We start from the raw sequence: 23,969 nt of genomic DNA on the forward strand, positions 1-23,969 counted from the left end.
CTCTCTGATGTATACAACTTACCCAACAGAAATCTACCAATCTCAATCTTGGAAAATTTCATTTGTCCTAGCATTCACACCATTTGGGGTGAGAAAAATTCAGATTTGCTCTGTTCTTTGTGCAATCAGCTGTTCCCTGATTGTTGCTAAGAGGTATTTTTATGAGTACCTTAGGATGACTCACACTTCAGTTTTTCTTTCCTTTCACTTGGTGGGATAGAAATGTCTGATTTGTGGCTGGGCCATTGTTGGAATGGAGATGCAGCAGGAACAGTTCACCGTCAGTCTTAGTTCTCAGAATAGGTAGGTCCAATCAAGCAGCACCCTCTTCTCATGCTGTTTTAATTCAGTTATGTTTCTTTTTAAAAAATTTTCTAATCAACCTGTTCAAAGATGTTATCACACCTCTGGAGCAGGGGAAATTGAACCTTGGGCCTCCTGATCCAGAGGTAGAGACAGAACTCTGCACCACAAGAGTCCTATAGATAGTTGTGTCTGTCCAATGGAGGAAATGTCTGTGGTCCTTAGCATCTCTAAAATAGAAAAGTATCTACTTAAACCCAGGCCTTCAGGCCCAGATCTACGGACACTACCACTGTGCCACAAGAGCCCTTCAAGTCTGTTTTTCTTTAAAAACTAAATTTACTATTGAACCTAGTTATGTGGAATAAATCAGAGCAGATCAAAGAAATATACATTGGGGAATATCTAAGTAATTGTGTCCACAGTAAAGTACTTTATATATTGATGTAAAATTATAGCATAGTAACTTTAGAATGATAGAAATGAGCATTTGTTTGATAAGTGAAGCTTACACATTGGAGAAAGTAGATTTTGAGCAACTGACAATATAACTTGAGAAACTAACATTGGCAACAACATTTGCATACAAAAATATGGGAAGTTTTTTTTAAATGTTCAACAAATTGTAAGAAAATATATCCCACTAAAAAATAAGAACCAACCAAATACTAGTAGGATTTCGTTTATGAATAAGGATATAGGAAATAGGAGCAGGTGTAGGCCATTTGTGCCCCTCCCACCCAGGCCTGCCACGGCTGATCTACCCTATGTTCCAATCCTCTTTCATACCATTTGCTCATAACCTTTATCTCCTCGGTATTTACAAAGGCTGTTAACCCACATCCTGCCCCACTCCCCCAAAATATTTTAATTGATTGAGCATCCACAGCTCTCTGGGGTACAGAATTTCGGACATTTGTTATCATATATCTTCTAGACATGGAATTTCTTTGCATCTCAGTTTTAAATCAGAGCCCCCTGTTCTGTAACCTGTATCCTGGATTGAGATTCCTCCACTAGTGCAAATGTCTTCTCAACATCCAGCCCGTCAAGGCCCCTCAGAATCATGGATGTTTATAAGGCATTTTTACGGGCTTAGTGGAATCAATCCACATATTTTAAAGGAATCTCAAGAAAAGAATGGGAAAGGCATTACTACTTGTATATATTAATTTGGTAGAAAAAGGTGTAGCACCAGATTAGTGGTGCGAAGCTAATGTAATTCCTATATTGAAGAAGGGGGCAGAACCAAATTTTTGATATGCTTAGTTTTAAGATATATAAGCACATACAGAAATAAGAATCGGGGCAGGAGTGGGCCATTTAGCTCCTCGAGCCTGCTGTGCCGTTCAATAAGATCATAGCTGATCTGATTTGGTGAGATGGTGCGGTTGTGTCTTAAGATAGGCTAGTTTGAACAAAAGGGTTTGCATCAACTGAAGCAGTTGGTTAGAAAATGTTTATTACTTCAAAAATAATGTAAGAGGGAAGAGTATTTTACTTGATTGCAATCAAATGAACTTACAGATATTTTTTGAGGTTGTGCGTTTTTAAAATATTCTTTCATTTATTTCTCCTTTTTAATGTGGTGTTTCCTTTCTATTTGCCTTTGTCTCAGTAACTAATGCCAAAAACGCAGAGGACCCATTAGCTCCCAAAGAACCGATCATTGAGCTTGACCACAACAAGTTCAAGTGTAGATTTCCCAGGTGCTTCAAGGCTTTCCGTAAAGCTAAGCTGCTAGATTACCACATAAAGTATTACCACAATACAGAGAAAGGATCTGACTCCGAGACTAGCACCCTGGAGAGTGGGATGCGGACTCGTGCCAGCTCAACCAACGTGCCACCATCAATTGTGGACAGCCTGTGGCTGAAGAGTCCGAGACCTCTATCGAGTTCTTGTAAGTATAGAGGTGCAATTGAATCAGTAGGAATATTGTCAAGGAGAATTACATGTGAATTCAAGAATGAGTGGAAGACTTTCTTTTGAATATTTTACATATGCCAACTGCTGATACAGTGGCACATGGAAAGCCTTTTTAATGCAACACCACCCTTGCCACTAAAATACATGTGGTTGCTCGGGCTGAATGGCCTCCTTGTGTACTGTAAAACATCTGTGTTTCCATTTTCAGATTGGATGGGAGTCCAGTGGGCTGCTGCTGCTCCCCGCAGTAAGACGATGTGTTATAATGTCAAGTGTCAGACCATATATGCTCACTATATTCTTCTACTGCCCTGTGTTCCTTTAAGGTATAATTACTCTGTTTTCTTAAAGCGCAGATGTTTGGGTTAGATAGAGTTCAGATTGACTTCCTCTTTCACTTCTTAAAGTGCAAATCCTGGTGTGAATTGGGAACTATATGCACTGTATAAATTAGGTATCCCCTTTTGCCAGGCATGTTCATGTTATATAAGTGGTTTTATTTCCCTCTTTCAGTAGATTTTTGAAATTATGGATAGAGAAAAGTATGATGTCTAAATGCGACATGAAGTGTGATTGTCAAAATGCATGCTGTGCAGAAATCATAGATCTTTTATACTGAGGGTGTGCATCACTCACCTGACATCACAAATTGGATATAACTTTATTGTGGCATTTGTATGCTACAACTAGTAACAATTTGGTAAAAAAGAGAAGGATGCTCAGTGTTTGATCTGGATATTTTCTTATCTTGATAAGGTTCCGCATGGTAAACTAAATGGTAAAGTTAGATCACATGGGATTCAGGATTAGCTTGCTAATTGGATACAAAATTGACTTTATGGTAGGCGACAGATGCTGGTGATGGAGGGTTGCTTTTCGTACTGGGGGCCTGTGACCAGCAGTGTTCCACAAGGATCAGTACTTGTCCAAGTTTGTTTGTCATTTATATAAATGATTTGTATGAGAATGTAGGAGGGATGGTTAGTAAGTTTGCGGATGACACCAAAATTGGTGGTATAGTGCACACCGAAGAAGGTTTTTCTAAGATTACAAAGAAATCTTGGACAGTTGGGTTAAGGGGCTGAGGTGTGGTAGGTGGAGTTTAATTTGGATAAATGTGAAGTATTGCATTTTGGTAAAACAAAACGAGTAGGGCTTATACAATTAATCGTAGGGCCGTCAGTGGTGTTATATAACAGAGACTTAGGGATTCAGGTACATAATTCTTTGAAATTTGTGTCACAGGTAGACAGAATGGTTAAGGCATTTAGCACACTTGCCTTCATTGCTCAGACCTTTGAGTACAGGAGTTGGGGTTGTACAGGATGTTGGCGAGGCCTCTTCTGGAGAGCTCTGTGCATTTCTGGTTGCTTTGTTATAGGAAGGATATTATTAAACTGGAGAGATTTCAGAAGAGATTTCCCAGGACATTGGAGGGTTTGAAATAAAAATAGGCTGGATAAGCTGGGACTTTTTTCACTGGAGTGTAGCAGGTTGAGGGGTGACCTTTTAGAGGTTTATAAAATCATAACGGGCATAGATAAAGTGAATAGCAAAGGTCTTTTCCCTAAGGTTGGAATTTGAAAACTAGGTGACCTATTTTTAAGGTGAGAAGAAAGATTTAAAAAGGACATGAGTGGCAATATTTTTTTACACTGAATGATTAGTGTGTGGAATATGGTGGATACAGGTACAGTTACAATGTTTAAAAGATATTTCGGTAAGTATATGGATATGAAAGGTTTGAAGGGATATGAGCCAAATGCAGGCAGGGAGGACTAGTTTACTTTAGGAACATGGTCAATGTGAACTAGTTGGACAGAAGTCATACGTGCTGTATGACTCTATAGCCTGTGCAGAAATGTTATTACACACCTCTGGAGCAGGTGGGGCTTGGAGCTGGGCCTTCTAACTCAGGGGTAGGGATACTGCCACTGCACTACAAGAACCTTAAGTGATTGACCTGGAACCAAAAAATTGTAATCAGCTACAAGTGCACATTGATGCTGACGTTAGGCTACTAATTAGAATACTTGATTTTGTCTGCTTAAAGTAATAGCAAATACTACAAGCAGACTACAAAGAAGCATTTCATTATTGAAAGTGCTGTCTTTTGGATGAGACATGGATGTTAGAAACCTTTTGCCAACAATCCTGTTTTACTTACTCCCAGAGCCTAGCTCTCTACAGGCAAACTGAGCAATGCTTTTCCGTAGATGTCCAGAGCACAAGCTAGAAATGTTCAGTGTTCATTAAAATGTTTAATTAAAGATCCTGTATTTGTTGCAAAATCCTTTGCTGTGTTGGGCTGACTAAATGCTTGACCAGCGAACTGTCCAGTACCTTTTTGCAGTGGTATTTAAAGTTTTGTTCACCACATACTGTTGATTTTGGTTCCCTTTTTAGCCTGGTATTCAACATCTGGATGCATATTGACCTATTTCAAGGTTTTGATGAACTTGTGTAGTTTAACCTCAGCTGGAGCACTGGGCACAACACTATAGGAAGGATGTAAATGCATTCGAGAGAGCTCAAGAGGTTTGCATGAATGGTTCGGTTATGAGGAAAGTTTAGAGAAGTTGTTTTCCTTGGAAAGGAGAAGGCTCAACGAAAATTTGATAGTTTTCAAAATCATCCCTGATCTGGACAGAGGGATAAGGAGAAACTGTGACCACATTTAAGTGGATTGAGAGCCAAACAGCACAGTTTTAAAGCCTTTTGTAAAAGAGCAAATACAAGGCGAGAACAAACATTTTCACGGCGAGTAGGGTATGGAAGGCATTGATTGGATGTTTGCTGGAGGCAGGTTCAATTGAGGCATTTGAGAGGGTATTGGATGATTGTTTCTATTTAAATAATGTTCAGGACAAAAGGCAAGGGATTGGCATTAGGTCAAAAAGCTTAACGATCCAGTGTGGATGCAGTGGGTTGAATAGCCTCCTTCTGAACTATAACAATTATGTGATCAGTAACAAAGTTCCTTGTACAGAAGTACAAGCACCTACGTCACTCCCCTCAAATATATGGCACCATATTGCTACACAGTTCCACAGTATGCTGTTCTTTATTCATGTTGGGTTGGTTAGGAGTCCTATCTGACAACAGCTTTCAACTCTGAATTTCAGCCAGTATGAATATCATCAGCTAGGCACTGTTGCAAAAATTCTCTCTCCTTTTGGATCAGAACAACCCTGATGGTGTAAATTTGCAGAATATCTTTTCAACCAACCGGCCAATAATATCTGCATTCACGATTTGGCTACTTCTGGTTAAAAAAAGTACTCTGTTCTTTGGAATCTCTAAGTTTTAAATTATTTTAGCCCATTTGCATGGTATATCCATAAGATATAGGAGCAGAATTAGGCTATTTGGCCCATCAAGTCTGCTCCATTATTTCATCATGGCTGATTTGTTTCTCAACACCATTCTCCTGCCTGATTGCCTTATCAAGAACCTATCTATCTCTGTCTTGAATACTGTCAATGACTTTGCCCCAGAGGGCTGTGGAGGCCATCAGTTCCACAGATTAACCATCATCTGGCTGAAGAAATTACTCCTCATCTCAGTTGTCCCTTCACTCTGAGGCTGTACCCTCGGGTCCTAGTCTCTCCTACTGGTGGAAACATCTTTTCCACATCAGCCTTATCCAGGCCTCTCAGTATTCTGTAAGTTTCAGTCAAATTCCCCCCTCATCCTTCTAAACTCCAAGTATAGACTCAGAGGCCTCAACCATTCCTCGTATGACAAATCCTTCATCCCTGGGATCATTCATGTGAACCTGTTCTGGACCCCCTCCAAGGCCAGCTCATATCCTTAGATATGAGGTACTGCTCATGATATTCCAAATGATATCTGACTAGAGCATTATTCAGCCCTCAGCAGTACATCTCTGCTGTTGTATTCTAGCCCTCTTGAAATATACGTTAGCAGTAGATTTGCAATTCTAATTGCAAGCTGAACCTCCATGTTAACCTGCATATTAATCTTCAGGGGCTCCAGCATATGTTAGCTGATTGCCTTCTGCCTCCAGCTCTTGTTTGTATCTGGCACTGTACCATTACTTCCTTTCTATTGGCCTTACTTACAGTCAAGGTTTGTTTGGATCAATATTTATTATTCAAGAAAATTATAATTAATCCCTTTACAATTGAGAGAAATTCTTAAAAGTATTTGCCAAAAGCTCTTTAAAACAGTTACTGATGCCACAGATATTTTAGATAAATTGCAGATTTTTCTTGCTGTACTGCCTCTCGGTCAAAGGACCAATTAATAGATGGGCAATGCTTGCCCCCATTCTGTGGACTCAGTTTGGTCATGAGAAGTATCCAGGCCATAACATCACAATGCTATTTGTCTGTTCAGGTGGATTAAGACAATACAGTAGCACTACATGAAGCAGTGAGGAGAGTTCTTCCAGTGTCCCAGGTCAATATTCACCCCTCAGTGTCTTCACCAAAGAAATGAACTGTTAATTTATCTGATTTGCAATTTGTGATATTTAGCCATGTTCAATTAACTGATACCTTTTTGATGTAACCGTGTCAACAGTTTTTGATACAGAATTAGTTAATTGGTGCAAAATGGTGCAATAAATCCTAGTACATTAAAGGCCATGAAGGCAAACTATTTTTTCCGTAACATAATTCAAAACCAAATTTGTGATAATAGTGTATCAGTCTTCCTAACTGAAAAATGTGGGAAAGAAAAAGATAAATTATAGTGTGCTTGAGAGGAACTATGGTTCTCAATGTTCTCAACCCCTGGGGGTTTCCCTCGTGTAATTTCTGAGTATTATAGATGAAATGATTTAGATTGTTTGCTAAGATTATGAACTGCTCCACTATGATATGACTGATGTTCACATGATAGGCATATTAAATGTGCCTGGGTGATTTTTGTTTAATAATTCTTATGTTACTAAGCATTTCCCATAAAGAAGCACCTTTACTTTGATTTTGTGAAAACTATAGCAGTGTGGTATAACTATTGTTATAGTCGTTAGAAGCAGATTACTAACAAAGTAGTTAGGTAGATACAAATGGAGATTACATAAAAGGGCCCCGACTGTATTATTCAACTGTTTCTTAAATGATTCCAGTGTATACAAAAGTGAAAATGGTAGTTGATTTGAATAGTGGAGGTCAGTTAGCTCCGTTGTCTCGATGGATAGATTTTGGTGCAGAATGATGTAAACAGTATGGGTACAAACCCCAGATTGGCTGTAGTAGTTCATGAATTTCTGCCTCCTTGCCTTGCCCCTCAAGGTGCTCTTCCAACTGTGTAACTACTTGTTGCAGAATGATGCCAATGCCCCTTTACGGACTATGGCTTATTTCCAATTACAAACATTGTAATCCATAGTGAAATAAGGTACATCTGATCTTCTCCCATTTGATCCTATTTCTGAAAACCTGTTCTTAATTTTCAACTTTTCAGGTTTTAGGCTGACTGTAATAGATGTAGGTGGGTGGGCAGAAATAAGCTTAGAATTATGGACTTGTCCTGAAACATTGTATAAAGTAAATGGGCGTGACTCCCTGATTTGTGTCCAAAAACTAGAATAGTTAACGTGTCTGTAAAATCGAGGTTATACCACATGACTAAGACTTTTTAACTCAACAACATTAAGATTTTTAGGGACTCGGTTTGTAATATGGGTACAGCAGAAGGCTGCTTAAATTCTTTATTACTCTGAAATTGTCTTTCAGCACCATTGACCAAACCAGTAACCATGTATATGTTTTATCTGAGATTTATTTGGTGGCTCATATCCACTACTCCACTTAATTGGCTGTTTGCAGAACTAGCTAGCTAGTAAAGTCCACATTGAGACCATTGGGTTGTAGGCTTCCAGTGCCACAACGATGCCACCCGAAAATTGGAGGAGCAGCACCTCGTATTCCACCTTGGGAGCCTGCAACCCAATGGTCTCAATGTGAATTTTACTAGCTTCAAAATCTCCCCACCCCCGACCTCATCCCATGACCAACCCTGTCTCTCATCCCCGCCTCCTTGACCTGTCCGTCTTCTCTCCCAAATATCCGATCCTCCCACCTCACTGACCAACCCCCACCATTGCCTTCCTGCACTCACGATCATCACCCCACCTACCTTCTTCAACCCCACCCCACCTCCCTCTCTTTATTTGAGACCCCTACCCCTCCTCCATTTCTGAAGAAGGGTCCCAACCTGAAACATCAGATTTCCTGCTCCTCTGATGCTGCCTGGTCTGCTGTGTTCCTCCAGCTCCACATTGTGTTATTCATTTGCAAGTATGTTACCTGTATTAGCAATACTTGAGATGATGATTTGAGAAGACCATCTTATTCCAATAGGTTCATGGATTCAAGCCACACTAAGTATAATGTTAAAGAAGGCAGGTTTGATCCTCAGTATGATCTACTTGATCTCAAGCTGGACACCCATTTAAATAAACATCACAAATGGCCTCCTCATTCCTAAACTACTTCCCTCCCAACCTTTTATGCTATGTTAGCCAATGACTGTAAGAAAGTGTGCCTATGTGCATATTGGGTGAGTCATGGAACAATGCCTCCTGAAGATGAATAATATGCCATGTTTCAAGCATGTTCATGTATGACAGTATGTATTTGTGTGAGAATTCACAAACCTCAGAGGTAAAGGGGAATAAGTGTAGATAATGTATCATTGCTATATTCAAGTTTAAATGGATGGAGAAGTGTTGAAAAGGGGAATAAGTGTAGATAATGTATCATTGCTATATTCAAGTTTAAATGGATGGAGAAGTGTTTCGTAAAGTGCATTAAAGACCCTGTACACTTGCAGTTTGTTATAATTGTTACACCTACTGGTGTGAAAACTCTCAATCAGAATTCTTCTCCTCCTCTTCCCTCACTTCTCCCTCTTCCTCCCCCACCCCACACAAAAAAAATGCTTGGTCACTACAGCTACAATTTTTGGGCATATCTTCAAGTGGCTGTATGAGCAAGGATAGGGAATGTAAATTTTGTAAATCATAACATTGGTTCCTGAAGTTAGACACGTTTCTCTTTTGGAAACCCATAGTAGTGGAACTGATCTGGAACATGCATGATTGAAGTCATCTGAGGTGTTCCAATGGAAATAAAAGCAAATTTTAAGGAAGTGTCAAATGCAAGGCAAGCTGATATTGTTGTGCCATTAAAAAGGCTGACAACAAACTACCTTTTGCTTCTGGGATAAGGGCTGGAGTCTGGCCCAGACTGTTACTAAAGTTCCATCTAGGGTCGCCTTTGGAGAAAAGAGTTTAGACAGTCTCAGTGCATTTCCCTGTGGAGCCAGCAATACTATGAACATACATACAAACGTATGAAATGCGAATGGAAGTAGACCATTCAGCCCCTCAAGTCTGCACTCTCTTTCAATAAGATTTGACTTGGTACTAAATAATAATGCCAAACAAATAAGACTACAGATTATTGACATTGAAAAATATGAGGTAAGCATCAGTATTCTGGCTGTTATTCTGAGCTGCTAGCTGGATAAGAAAGGCAAAGCTGTTATGTACCTTTGCAGTACCTGATGTAGGAATGCTTAATGTTGAACTGAAAGTTGTGCTATTATTAGAAGAGGGCCAATAGATATTCCATCCCCATATCCGTTAATACCTGTCTGGAAATAAAAGTATGTAAAAATGGTCTAGGGTGACCACTTCACCTTGTTTGAGAGAGTTCGTATTGCGAGAATTGGGAAGTCATGCATTCTTTTTACACTAATTGCATATTATCCTTTGTTTCCTGTACTCAACAGCAAAAGACAGTGCTTTATATTTTACAATCGTACTCTGTTCTAATTCCCTAGCACCACCTTCCAATCTCCTGGCCTTGCAGCTGGAGATGCCTCTTGATATAAGCCACAAACCCTCCAAAGTCTGCAAGAAGAAGCGATCATCTGTGTCAGTCAGCCCTGAAGGCACCAACAACCAACCCAACATTCCTGTGAAGGAGAAGAGCATGGAAACTGTGCATGAGAGGATACTTAAGAAATGTATCGACAGAGACAGAAATGCAGAAGTTGGTAAAAACCATTTGTTATTCCATAGAAGCAGGAAAAGATATACAGTGATTAATCTTGTTCACAACAATTCTGTAGACTCTTACAGCACAGAAGGAAGCCACTTGGCCCACCGTGCCCTTCCGGTCAACAAAAATGCAATATACTAATCTTATTTCCCAACTTTATGCCCATAGCCCTGCAGGTTATGGCAATGCAAGTGAATATCTAAGTACTGCTTAAATATTTTGAGAGTTTCTAACTCAATCACTCTTTCAAGCAGTGAGTTCCAGACTCCAGTTACCTTCTGGGTGAAAATATTACTTAATTCCACTCTTAGAATTCTTACCTTAAAAATCTTACCTTGGTTATTGACCCCTCTACTGGTGAAGAAAGTGCTTTCTAATTTACCTTATCTGTGACCCTTACAGTCTTGTATACCTCTGAGGTCCCATCTCATCCTTTGCTGTTCCAACCCCAGCCTTTCCAATCTTTCCTCAAAGCACAGATCCTCTAACCCAGACAGCATCCTAGTAAATCATCTCTGTAACTTCTCTAGTATAATCACCACCTTTTTTTTTAATGTGGTGACCAAGACTGCATGCAATACTCTAGTTGTGGCCCAATTAAAGCTTTCTACACTTCCAGCATAGTGTCTCTGTTCTGGTATTCTATGCCTCAGCTAATAAAGGAAAGTATCCCATGTGTCAGCTTCACTACATTATTCACCTACCCTGCTTATGTTCAGGGATCCGTGGATATGCATACCAACATCCCTCTGATATTCTAGAGTTCTACCATTTACCATCGTAATTCCTAGCCTTATTAGCCCTCCCCAGAGTATTAACTTGCAGTTTTCTAGGTTAAATTCTATTTGCCATGCCTCTGCCCAGCTGATCAGTCCATTGATATCCTCCTGCAGTTTATAGCTTTTGTTCTCATCATTTATCACCCAATCAATTTTTTTGTCATCCACGATTTCTCAATCGTTGTCCCGACATTTAAATCCAAATGATTAATTTGTACCACAAACATCAAGGACTCCAGCACAGCCCTGTGGTAACTCACTGGCAACAGACTTGCAGTTAAAGAAACATTCCTGTACCATCAAATTCTACTTCCTGCCTTTCAGCCAATTTTGGACCCATTGTTCCACTCTGCACTGAATCCCATGGACTCGTTCTTTCTTGACTAGTTTGCCATAAGGGACCTTATCAGAATCCTTGCTAAAGTCCATGTAGACCACATGAAATACATTACTATCATCAACATTCATAGTTACCTCTTCAAATAAGTCAATCAAATTTTGGCAAAAATGACTTTACCTTAAGATATCCATGCTGATTATCCCTGATTAACCCATGTTCCTCCAAGTGCAGATATATTCTGTCCCTCAGAATTCTTTCCAAAACTTCCCCATAACTGAGGTTGGATTAACTGCCCTGTAATTCCCTGGTCTATCCCTTCCTCTCTTTTCAATAATTTTGCCTAAGGTTGATACAACTTCCCCTTCCACCCCAAAATTTGTCAGAAACTGGCATTATTGTTGTAAATGTTTGTACATTGGAATCTATTTCCGATCAAATTTATTGCTAGTATCACAAATTGCCAATAGTGACTGCTCTCGTTTTTGAAACAGAACTGAAATGAATAAATTTGCCTCAGAGTCTGCAAACCAAATTGTCTTTAGCAATCTGTGAGAAAATGTTTAGGACCCCCTACAGTCTTAAGTGAACAAATTCTCAATATAACAAATAAAAGCACAGTTTTGCAGATGCTGTAGAGATCTGAAATAAAAGTGGAAACTGAGCAGGTCTGGCAGTATCTTTACAGAAGAGGAGCCATATTGGACTGAATGTTAACTGTTTGTTTCTCTTGACAAATGCTGCCCGATGTGAGTTTCTCCAACACTTTTATGTTGTATTTCCAAGTATCATTGGTGACTGGTATATGTTAATAACCATCACACTCAAGTTACTTTGTTTGTGCTGACATTAAAGGGGATTGGGGGTGGTAGTAGATAACTCAACTTTTGGGTGTTCAGAGACTGTTTATGGTTGGCCTTGGTGCTGTTGCGTTGGATCCAAAATGTAAAGCAGCTGGGGTGGAATAATTACATGGACAAATTTTTAGACTATTCACTGCCCTGGAGATTAGGAGCATAAAATTACGCATGATATTGGCTGGACAGCACATGACCTGATAAATGAGGGAGCAAATGCCACACAAACATTCAAAAGTTGAAATTGATAATCCTGAAAAGGTTTCATATTTTTCCTTTTCTTTGTAGGAGAGTAGAAGACCCAAGTGAGATTTTACCTCATTTGTGGAATACACTTTCTTAACTTTCAGTTTAGTTATTGACAGTCGGAGATGCGTTCAGAAGCATCCCAGAATTTTAGGTTTAGTGTAGTTATTTCCAGTTTATGATTTTTTAATGTAATTTTCCATTTTACCTTCTAAAGGACCATCTTCGGAGCACAGTTCCAGGAGAGTCAGCAGCACTCTGGTACTTTACCCAAGTGGCCATTCCTCCTGGGTGAGCCTTGGCAGTGAGCATTGGCAGACTCTGCTTGTGGGGAGAGTGCAGCTGAGCATGACCTGTCCTTGCCCAACAAGCGCTCACATTTATTTCCAGCAGGGATTGCAGCCATGAGCAGCAATCACATCTACAATTTCTTTTCTACTTTTCCCCATCCCTAGTCAACAATTACCAAAACTAATTGTAGCATTTTTTCTATCACCATAGCAAAGTTTTAAAACAAGGCATATTAATGAGATTGAACATTGTTATTTCTATGGCTCAGCATCAGGTTGATGGAATATTTTTCCATGAATACATAAAAGGGAATATTTTAAAATATAATTACATTGATTGTTATTTAAATGTTTTTTTATTACAAGTGTGTTTCTGTAGATATTTGATAATGTTGAAGATTTGCCTAGAGGCGGAAATTAAACTATCAGTGCTTCCAACAGGAGTGAAAAGTGAAAGGAAAATGAAGTGTGAAGAGAAGAACTCATCGCCTGGTATGAAGCATCTTGGCTTGGTACTAAAACACATTCAAGGCTTCCTTAGGAAGTCTAGAACTAGGGGACACCGTTTTGGAATACAGTGACATGGAATCATACAGCACGGAAGAAGCCCTTTGGCCCATCAAGTCTCTGCCAATTTATCTTAAGTAATCCCACTTCCAGCATTTGGCCTGTAACCTTGAATGTTATGACAATTCTAGTGCTCACCAAAATGCTTTTTAAAAGTTGTGGGTGAAAAACATTTTCCTCAAATCCCTCTCAACCTGCTGCCTTTTACCTTAAAATTATGCCTGCTCGTTGTTGACCTTCATTAAGAGGAATAGCTACTTTCTATTCACCCTGGTCATGTCCCTCATTATCTTATACCTCAATCAGGCCCCTTCTCGGTTTTTTTCTGCTCTGAGGAAAACAACCCAAGTCTATGCAGCCTCTCATCATAGAATCTCCTCTGAACCACCTCCAGAGCAATTACGTCCTTCCTATACAGTACCATGATGACCATTCCATCTGTAACCTAACCAAATTTTGTTCAGCTTCAGTGTGACCTCCCTGCTGTTATAATCGATGCTATGATTGATAAAAGTAAGTGTTCCATATATCATCTTAACCACCTTATTAACCTGCCCTCCTGCCTTAAGGGATCTGTGGATCCCCCTGTTTCTCTGGGCGTCCTAGTGTCCTACCATTTATTGAGTGCATTTTGTTACTTCTGCCAAAGTGCATCACTTCACACATTTCAGGGTTAAATTTCATCTACCATCTATATGGAATTGACCAATTTAGGACTATGATGAGGAGGAAATTCTTCACCCAAGTGATAGTAAACCAGTGGAATTCTCTACCACAGAAGTCTATGCAGGCCACATCACTGAGATAGAGAGATAAAAGTTTACATTATAAAGGCATCAAGGGGTATGGGAGAAAGCTATATTGTAGATGCCAAAACTATCTGTGAACAATGCTACGTGTGTATGGGCCGAAGTCATTTTTGGAAGGTGAAAACTGACAGAATTAATATCATAAATTATAATCCTGGTTTAATCAGACTAGACAACTGTAGAGAAAATGTTTTTTTCTTGTTCCTAAAGGTAAAAAGAAGGAGAAGTGTAAGGAGAAGAAAGGCAAGGAGCACATTAAACTAAAACAGAAGAAAAAGAAAAAAAAGAAAAAGAGATCCAAGTATGGTGAGCGGAGATAACATTAGCTTGTGTTGTTTGAACAATGATTTGCATTATCTCCCTGCATTTACTGAGGTAAAATGCCTCAAGTCATGTCATGGAAGTGTAACTGGATGCAAATTTGGCACTGAGTTAAAGGAGATAGTATGCTGAATAATCAAAAGCTTCTTTAACGCATTGGATATGAAGTGTGGTAAAGGATGAGCGAGGTAAGTGGAGAAACAAAGATTTCAGGAGAGAATTCTGGAGCTTGGGGTTAAACAGCTAGCGGATATCTGTCAATGGTGCGGTGGAGGGAGTGAAGAACTTTCTTGCTCTTGAACTTTACTCCATTCTGTCAGCAAGCTGAGGGAGTCTGAACTGAGGCCGTGTTCCAAACCAATAACACATTTAGAGTTCTTAGAGAAGCTATCGACATTTTCCTTCATTTCATTACCTGTACTAGTTGTCGTAAAAATCCCTCTCTGCAAGATTCCTACTTCAGCTACTAGTTTTTTTTAGTAGTTACCTGAGAGCAGTCATTTGGATATCTGCTGCTGGAAATGATAGGGGAGAAAGACAATTGTGATTTGTCTTTCTAACGATGAGCAAAGTACATATAAAGCGCAATGCTGGAATAGTGAATATCTCACATTACTGAATATGTGTTCCTTTATTGTGACCTCAGACTTCAAAGAACAATTACATGACTTACAGCAACTATGCATACCTTCAAGCAACAATAACTCAAAGAATAGTGACTCAACCGTGGCTAAGAAATTAAGTTCAGGATTGTATAAGATTAAAAGAAAAGCCTTTTAAGGTACCAGAAATAGCAATAAATCTGAGATTTGGAAGGCTGTAGAATACAGCAAGGGAAGACCAAGAAACTGATAAGGAAAGGGACAATAGGATATGAATGCAGACTAGTGAAATAAAAAACATTAAAACAGACTCTAGAAGGTTTTGAAAGTGTATATATAATGGAAATGTTTCGCTAAAGTGAATGCGGATCTTTTACAGGCAGCGTCAGGAGAATTTACAGGGGGGAATGGAGGAATGGCAGAGAGGCTAAATTAATATTGCTTTGTATGTGTTTTCACTGAGGAAGATACAAGAAATCTTGCAAAACTAGAGATCCTCATGGTTAGGCAAAATGAGGAGTTCAAGGAAATTAGTATTACTAAGGTTGTACTGGAGAAATTGATGAAGCTGAAAATCGATAAATATCCAGACTCTGATATTTGAGGATGTGATCTTCCTTAGATTTGTGATCATCTTCAAAAATTCTGTAGATTCTGGAATGTTCATGCAGGTTGGAAGGCAGTCAAAACCTACCTACCTCATGACCTCGCCTTTGGTTATCACTAACATTCAATTGATTTTGCTGACACGGGAAACCCTGCCTAAGGTACTAGTTATCGAAAATGTTCATTATACATGGGTGTGTGATCCATTCCATTATGATACTTGACATTGTTCTATCTCGGTAAGCTGACAGATGTAGCAAATTAAATCATTTGGGGATGGGGTATCTTATGGTGCACTTCTACTGATGGGTGAGAAGCAGGTGCTACCACAACTGCTGCATATGAAGTAGTTACCTGGTGTTATTGTGTTGTTTTCGTGTGGACAACTGTTTCTAAGACTCTGTAGCTATTGATCGTCATCATGGCACAAACCGGCTCACAGGTATGTCACCATTTTTCTCTGATCATTTAATGTAGTAGGTGAGACACTTAACATTTGGAACCTTATTGCCACACTTGCAAGCATCCTTGAAGCGGAGTTTTAGGTGGCCTACTAGTCGTCTAACACCATCTACTTTGCTAAATGGATAATTCTGAGGTATGCAACGGTCTTCCATCCTGTGAGGATGCTGGAGCCAATGAAATGACCTCTGTGTCTGAGTGTCAACGTACTTGGGAGCTTTGTCTTTAAGCGGATTGCTACATTGGTGATTTTGCTGGACTCAGTTAGCAACTTCCACTATCTTGGATCCACGGACAAACAGTTTGTCTCTTGATGCAGAAATCAACACTCATGTATCAAAAGCAGTTTCCACTTTTGGCAAGTTACAACCCATACATAGAACAACTCCAGACTGATTCTGAGCATCTTTTTGCATGGCTGTGGAATATGGAATAAGGAAGCTCTCAAGAAAGGAAGCTATAACCTTTCATCTTTGCCTTTTGTGGCACTTTCTAGAAGGACAAAATCAAGAATGCAGCAGCTCTCCATTGTCAGGTAATCAGGATTAAGCATTCAGCTCTCTAATTAACATTAAATTCTATGTCATGTTACTAATTAGAGTGACATTGAGAAGATGAGTTAATCCTGAAAGGATCCAAACTGTGGCAATGAGCACAGAAAATGGCCTGACTACTTTCAAGGTACATACTCAAGCTACTGAACGGCTTTCTCCTTTTCCTCTATTCCTAACTCTCTCCTATTGAATAATTTTGATGTATGTTGAAAATTCACAAGTTACTTCATCCTAATTACTTTAAATGGTTCCCTTTAACTTAATGGTCTTACTTTCTCCTCAGAATTGTTGGACTATGAAGGATTGAAAGATATTTCCCTGGAGTTTTTGGAAAGATGTTCGTCTCCTCTAGCCAAATATAGAAGTTCCCTAACCTTACGGTGTGGATCTATAGTCAAACCAGGCTATCTGTCACCAAAATTTCTTCTATCCTCTGGATCGTTGATGGAGCTAAGCACAGATCATACTCCTAGACATGAATGTAAGTGTTGAAATTGCAGGGATGAAGACGTCTTTGGTAGAATGGCAGTCTTCACCGTTCATTATTAAATAATAATTTACTCTTTTCTGGATATGACGGCATTATCCCTGAAGAAGGACTATTTGCAGTACTCGCCTTCAAAAATACAAGAGGTTTAACTCTGCAATGCAATATTGTTTTGTTTGCGTAATATGCCAGATGTAATTGGTTAATTAATTGACTATTCCTTAGAGTTAAGTGGCAATTCGTAATAGGACCACTGAGGCACTTGAGACACTAGAAATAGCAACAATAAGGCTGCTCCTTAGTGATGGAATTGATAAACTGAGGAGAAGATAGGTAAGTTAGGACTCCTCAGTCTTGGGAAAAGCCATCTGTTAGAAAGACAAGCTTGTGCCAAATATTGAATTTTAATTCTCTGACTGGAAACATGAGATTGAACTTTTGAAAAGACAAACGTTTTGAAAGAGACTAAAGAGAGTTCAAGGTAGACAAACAGGAGGCTGGAAGAACACAGCAAGCCAGGCAGCACCTGGAGGAAAGGAGCAGTCAATGTTTTGGGTATTACCCTTCTTCAGGACTGGAGAGAATTCAACTCTGAACTCAAGATTGCTGACACTAATTTGTATTACTATACCTTCCATATTCCAAACCCTTTGCTCACAGGATGGTACACTTCTTCTTGATGAAGATACTTGTCAACACTGGAGCAGTCTGAAACAGATGCCATCAAAATTTGCAACAGTTTAAAACAAAGCTCTGTGATAGCCCATATTCTATTACAACCTACCTGACAGTGGTTATTCACGTTATCAAGCATCAACTGCCTTAGAAACTGGGTAGAAACCTCTTCAACCTCAGTGCGAACGCCAAGTTGACCATAGTAGATGTACATGACCCTCGTATGCTGATGACTGCAGTGTTGTTCATTCTGTACCAGGTTTTCAAGACTCTTTTGATGTATTCAATTCTGCATTCAAGAAATTTTGGAGCCTCCATTATTTGTGCTAAAACAAAGTATCTGGTCAGTCCAGTATTTGACTTTCCATATATGTTGAAGGAGAGACTCTGGAATATGTTAGGCACCTCCTATACCTTGGGAGACGCATCTGTCAAAAGGTCCATTGATGAGGAAATCCAAAACTGAATCAGCTCGGTAGCTCATCCTTCTACAGACTACAGCAGTGAGAGTTTATCCAAAAGGCCTCTGCAAATCGACAAAGTGTACAGAGCAGTTGACCTAATACACTGCTGTATTGCTGTTAGATCTGGGTGTATGTCAATAATATATAAATTCAACCCCACCAGGTGCTGTTTTCTCAACTCTTGAATGGTCAGTGCTCTATGGGAGGATGAAGAAAATGCTACAAGGGCACTCTGAAGCCTTTCTTGAAGTGTGGCAGCAATGGCATTGGTAACATTCTCCTCATAGTTATCAATCTTACAAAATGGTAACAATTTGTCTATCAAGTTACATCACGCACTGAGTATAAATATCTGAATGATGCGGTATATCAGCAGCTGAGAATGGAAGTAAAGGAAGCAAGTACTGCACACCAGAAGACACCACCTTATGGGACATGCTGCCCAATTTGCTCAAACTTCTACAGGTCAAGAATCTGCCTATACAATCAGATGGAGACCCACTGAACAACTTCCCGCTGAGGCGTATTGACAAGGAATTATGGGAATCAACTGGAATATGCAACTACTAAACATGAATGATTAAAAGCTAATTACTTGGACATTGGGATCTTGGTTTTAAGATAACTTGACTAGCTCAGCTGGAAAGCTACAATTGGATTTACACAATTATGTTTGAATTACTGCCTATCATGACTGTGTACTAATAGTATTCTATATTTTATAATGACAGCTGTTTTGATTTTTTAAAAAAAATAGCTATAGCATCTAAAAGAAGTCTGCCAGAATCCACATAGTTGATTCTTGTTGATTTAACTTCTGCCAAAAGAGGCAGATGGGTTAATGTGTCATTTACAACTTGATTAACCCCTCCAACATCACAATGGATCCTTCAAGGTGTATAAATGCAAAACTTCTGAGACGAGCAGGAAACTGGAAGAAGCCCCAAAGGGAATTCTGGCCTAATTGACTGTGTGAAAGTGATTCATCAAAAGTTATCATAGTAGCCATCTTATGACAGCATCAGAGAGAGGATTCTTAACATGGAGAGGAGGATAAAGAAAACCAGCTAAAGTTTCCTATAGTGAACCAGATTACCAAGGGACGAAACGTGCAGTACCACAAAAGTGAAATGAAGACTTCTTGTAGAACATTTTCTTCTCAGTCCATTTGTGGAAGAAAAATCCATCTACTCAACTTCAGAAGTCAGTGTAGCCGTTGAATTCTGACCTTGTGTTCAATTTCTTCACCTCAGAAAGAGAAATCTTCAAGAAAGTAAAACCTGAACCATTAAAGGGCTGAACTGTCTTTCATCTTTAACTATCTGTTATCAGTATTCACTTTTAATCTTTGTATTTATATTTTATCTCATAACTGTATCATGTTTTTACTTACCAACTTTCGGGAGCAGTTATGTAATAAACTGTCTTTTGATCTTTAGTTCAAAACTAAAGCTTTGCAGCTGGTTATTTTCAAATTGGATCACTGAATAATCTCAAAGAGGCTAAATGAGCTATACAAATTCAGAACTGAAACAACTGCGGATGCTGTAAATCAGGAACAAAAACAGAAGTTGCTGGAAAAGCTCAGTAGGTCTGGCAGCATCTGTGAAGGAAAAAACAGAGTTAATGTTTTGAGTCCGGTGAACAATTCTGAGGACGGGTCACCAGACCCGAAACGTTAACTCTTTTTTTTTCCACAGAGGCTGCCAGACCTGCTGAGCTTTTCCAGCAACTTCTGTTTTCTTACAAATTCAGAGTTCTGTGACTACATTACAGTCATGCCTGACGGTCATGTGGCAGTTGGAGAGTGTGGTCACATAACAAGGCAAAGTCCTTTGTGTGCTTTCAACGCATTTCCCCAACAGAACTGTGCAAGCAGCTGAGAAGCTAACTGGGGTCCCTGAGGCTGCTGTCTTGCTCTCTCTCACTCTCACGCTCACTCTCTCTCTCACTCTGTCTCTCACTCCCCCGAATCTCTCCCTGCCCAGCCAACCTGCAAGTTTGAATGCAATCTGCTATTGTTTGACTTTCTCTCCACGTGGAGCAAACAGAGATTTTAAATAAGGAACTCAACTCCACACTGTCTCCAGGACAACAACAAACTCAGATATTTACATTTACAAACGGAAAGGGTCGAACCCATCAAAATCAGCCTGAAACTAGCCGGGTTGCCAAACTACAAGCTGTGTACTCTTTACCAATTTCATCGACTACAATTTGGTAAACCTGTTCTTCCCCATTCTGTAATCTGAATGTAGACTTTGAGGTGTGTGTTGGGTGCAGAAATCAGTGCATATTTTATCACCTTAAATTACTTAGATTACATAACTTTATTACACGCAAATTAATCTAACGTCTTTTTAGTGAACACAAGCAAACGTGTTTGGTTCTTTAATGATTGCATTGCATAAACTATCATGTACAATGGTTAAAGAAGGCAGCTTACTTTTTCAAGGGTAGCTAGGGATGAACAATAAATGCTGGCTTATTCAGCGATACCTGAATCCCATAAATGAAAAGAAGGGAACTATTTGACCTCCTCCCTGCCTGGTCATAACACATCTCAGAAGAGAATCTTTGAAGAGATGTACTTCACAGATCCTGAAAATAAACTAGGAGCAATATTCCAGGACATGACAAAAGGAAGCGGATTAAAAGGTATCACAGAAGTTAATTTAGAACAGAGATCAGCAAATAATTTTTCTATATAAGGAATTTCAACATCTGGAATGAATAGCTGAAATGCTGGACAAAGAAACAGTTCAAATGGGAAAATTATAGGGTTGTTTTCTGGAAGGATGGGAGCAATTAAAGCAGAATCTCCTCATTCAAACCTGTCTCATATTCTTGTGATGCTCATTGTTCTAGTCAAATCAAGTTGAGATGAATGGATCTCCAACCATGGAAAATGATTATGGAGGTTGGCTTGTTAGCGAAACTTCAGGAAGTAGGTTTTTAACTGAAGTCTGAGCTCTATTGCTGATATCTTCTGAGATATGGACATACTATCAAGCATATATTTTACAAGTATTGTGCAGGTTTTTACAGAGGCTAAAGGAGGTTTTAATTTGTATCCTTTTGGTAGTTTGACTTGGATGGTGTAATTTAACATATTCTTGATGTGTTAATAGAAATATTTGATTCTCCTACTTAATGATAAGATTGTATTTGCTCCGTTACAATTAAAAACTGTACTGGTTTGATGATAGTACCTTCTAAGGCAGGGGGAAATAACGGAATATTGATAACATCACTGGACTAGTAATCCAGAGGCCCAGGCCAACACTCTGGGGAAATGGGATCAAAATGACCGTGGCAGCTGGTGGAATTTAATTTCAGTTAGTAAATCTGGAATATAAAACCAGTTTCAGTCATGATGACTATGAAGCTAAACATGTGAACATCCATTTGATACATGGATATCCTTTAAGAGAGGAAGGTTGGCTAGCTCAGTTGGATGAATGGCTGCTTTATGATGCAGAGTAATGCCAACAGCACAAGGTTGCCATAAAGATCCTGCCTTCTCAACCTCACCCCTCACCTAAGGCATGGTGACACCCAGATTAAACCCACCAGCAGTTGTTTCTCTCTCTAATGAGAGAGCAATGTGATTCTCAGGTGTAGTGGTGACTTTACCGTTACTTATCCTTTAGGGAAGGAAATCTGCCACCTTTTCCCATCTGACCTATAGATGATTCCAGGTCCACAGAAATATGATGACTCTGAACTACTGTCTGAAATGACCTTGCAAGCTACTCATCGAGTAGTTAGGGATAGGCAACAAATGTTGGCTTGGTCAGTGACGCTTATGTACCATAAAAGAAGAAATAGAGGAAAAAATGTAGAGTAAGATGAAGAGTATGGCTGTGGTGCTATGTAAGCTGCTTTCTGTGATTTTATTGTCTTTCAGCAATAGGAAATGCATTACCTTGTGGCTTCATGTAATGAGTTTAGTATCTGAAAAGCTCTAAAGGTTTGGCGGCTGCAGTTATAGAGGTGAATTTGAAGGGTGCAGAGGAGGTTTATAGAAAAGTTGCCAGGAATGGCAAGTTTTAGTTATGAGAATAAATGGCATAGGTTGGTGTTGCTTTCTTTGGAACAGAGAAGGCTGAGGGATGATTTAAGTTAGATATACAGAATTATGAGGAATCTAGAGTAAAGTAGATAGAAGGGAACTTATTTCCCTTAGCGAAAAGATCAACAGGAGGGACGTAGATTTAAAATGGTTAAAAGAATGAGAGGTGATTTGAGTAATGTTTTTTCCTTCAAACCTGGATCTCACTGCCTGCAAGAGTGGTAGAGGCAGAGCACTTACTGTATCTAAGCAATACGAGGATATGCACTTGAAATTCAATAAGCTAGAAGGTTAAGAACGATGATTTGAAGAGCGGGATTCAGCTGCATATTCTGTGCCTGTACCGGCAAATACAACCGTGCCAATTGGCTGCCTTCCCTGCTAAATATGTTCCATATTTCCATGAAATGTGATGATGAAAAGATAGATAACAAATGTCATGAAATTAAACTGTAGAATATTAGTAAAGGAAAATTGCTTTACCTGCTGTATATCATTAAACATATTGGTGGAGATATTAGCCCATTTATTTATATATTCTAACACTTGTATCAAAGCATTGGTAAAAGGTTTTCTAGACTAGTATGTTAAGAGTGTCTGTATAAACATACAAATTAAGAGCAGGATTAGGCCACTCTGGCCCCTCCAGCTTTCTTCTCAACTCAATAAAATCATGGCTGATGTGAATATTCCATATGCCTATTTGCCACTAATAACCTTTGACCCATTGCTTATCAAGAATCTGTTGCTGTCTTTAAAATGTTCAAAGACTCTGCATTTGCTGCCTTTTAAAGAATAGAGTTCCAAAGACTATCCAGAATTTGTTGTGAGAAAGGATTTCTCCTCATCTCTGACTTAACAATGATCCCCTATTTGTAAACAGTGACCTAGATTCTCATACAAGGTAAAACATCTTTTCCATATCTACCCTGTCAAGACTTCTTGGGATCTTGTATTTTTCCCACTCTTACAACTCAAGCAGATACAAGCCTAGCTTGATCAACATTTACTCATAAGACCATCCACCTATTCCAGGAATTAGTCGAGTAAACTTTCTCAAACTGCTTCCAATGCATTTACAGCCGTCATTAAATAAAGAGATTAATACTGTACATGGTACTCCAGATGGGGCCTCACCAATATCCTATAAATAACCCCAGTAACCACCTCACTTTTATGTTCAAATACTCTCGCAGATTTGAAGGAAAAAACATTCTATCGCCAAATTACTTCCAAGTTACTGCATATCGTTCTGTTGTGATGCATGTACCGGCATTTCTGTCCTCTGCATACTGCATTGTTCCACTGAAGAGCAATGGCCTAGTGATATTATCACTAGACTGTTAATCCAGAGACCCAGGTAATGTTCTGGGGTCCTGGGTTTGAATCCTGCCACAGAATTTGCATTCAATAAAAATTCAATTAAAAATCAGGAATTAAAAATCTAACAATGACTACTAAACTCAAAATCCCATCTTGTTCATTAATGCCCTTTAGGGAAGGAAATCTGCCATCCTTACCTGGTGTGGCCTGCATGTGACTCCAGATCAATAGCGATGTGAGA

The 23,969-nt window shown here is 39.2% G+C and overlaps 1 protein-coding gene across 8 annotated transcripts in view; it reads left to right on the forward strand.

The window, feature by feature from the left end:
* Positions 1 to 23,969, forward strand: part of phf20l1 (PHD finger protein 20 like 1) — a 115,617-nt gene that overhangs the window by 63,115 nt on the left and 28,533 nt on the right. For 6 of the 8 annotated variants that reach the window (XM_048595525.1, XM_048595527.1, XM_048595526.1 and 3 more), the window contains 5 exons: positions 1,922 to 2,206; positions 10,054 to 10,269; positions 13,225 to 13,275; positions 14,370 to 14,465; positions 16,988 to 17,185. In XM_048595525.1, coding sequence (XP_048451482.1) covers positions 1,922 to 2,206; positions 10,054 to 10,269; positions 13,225 to 13,275; positions 14,370 to 14,465; positions 16,988 to 17,185 — 846 coding nt within the window. The remainder of the gene's footprint in view (positions 1 to 1,921; positions 2,207 to 10,053; positions 10,270 to 13,224; positions 13,276 to 14,369; positions 14,466 to 16,987; positions 17,186 to 23,969) is intronic. The other 2 variants (XM_048595528.1, XM_048595530.1) reach the window with 2 other exon arrangements.

This window comes from Rhincodon typus, chromosome 4 (genome assembly GCF_021869965.1).
Source record: "Rhincodon typus isolate 14 chromosome 4, sRhiTyp1.1, whole genome shotgun sequence".
NCBI lineage: Eukaryota > Metazoa > Chordata > Chondrichthyes > Orectolobiformes > Rhincodontidae > Rhincodon > Rhincodon typus.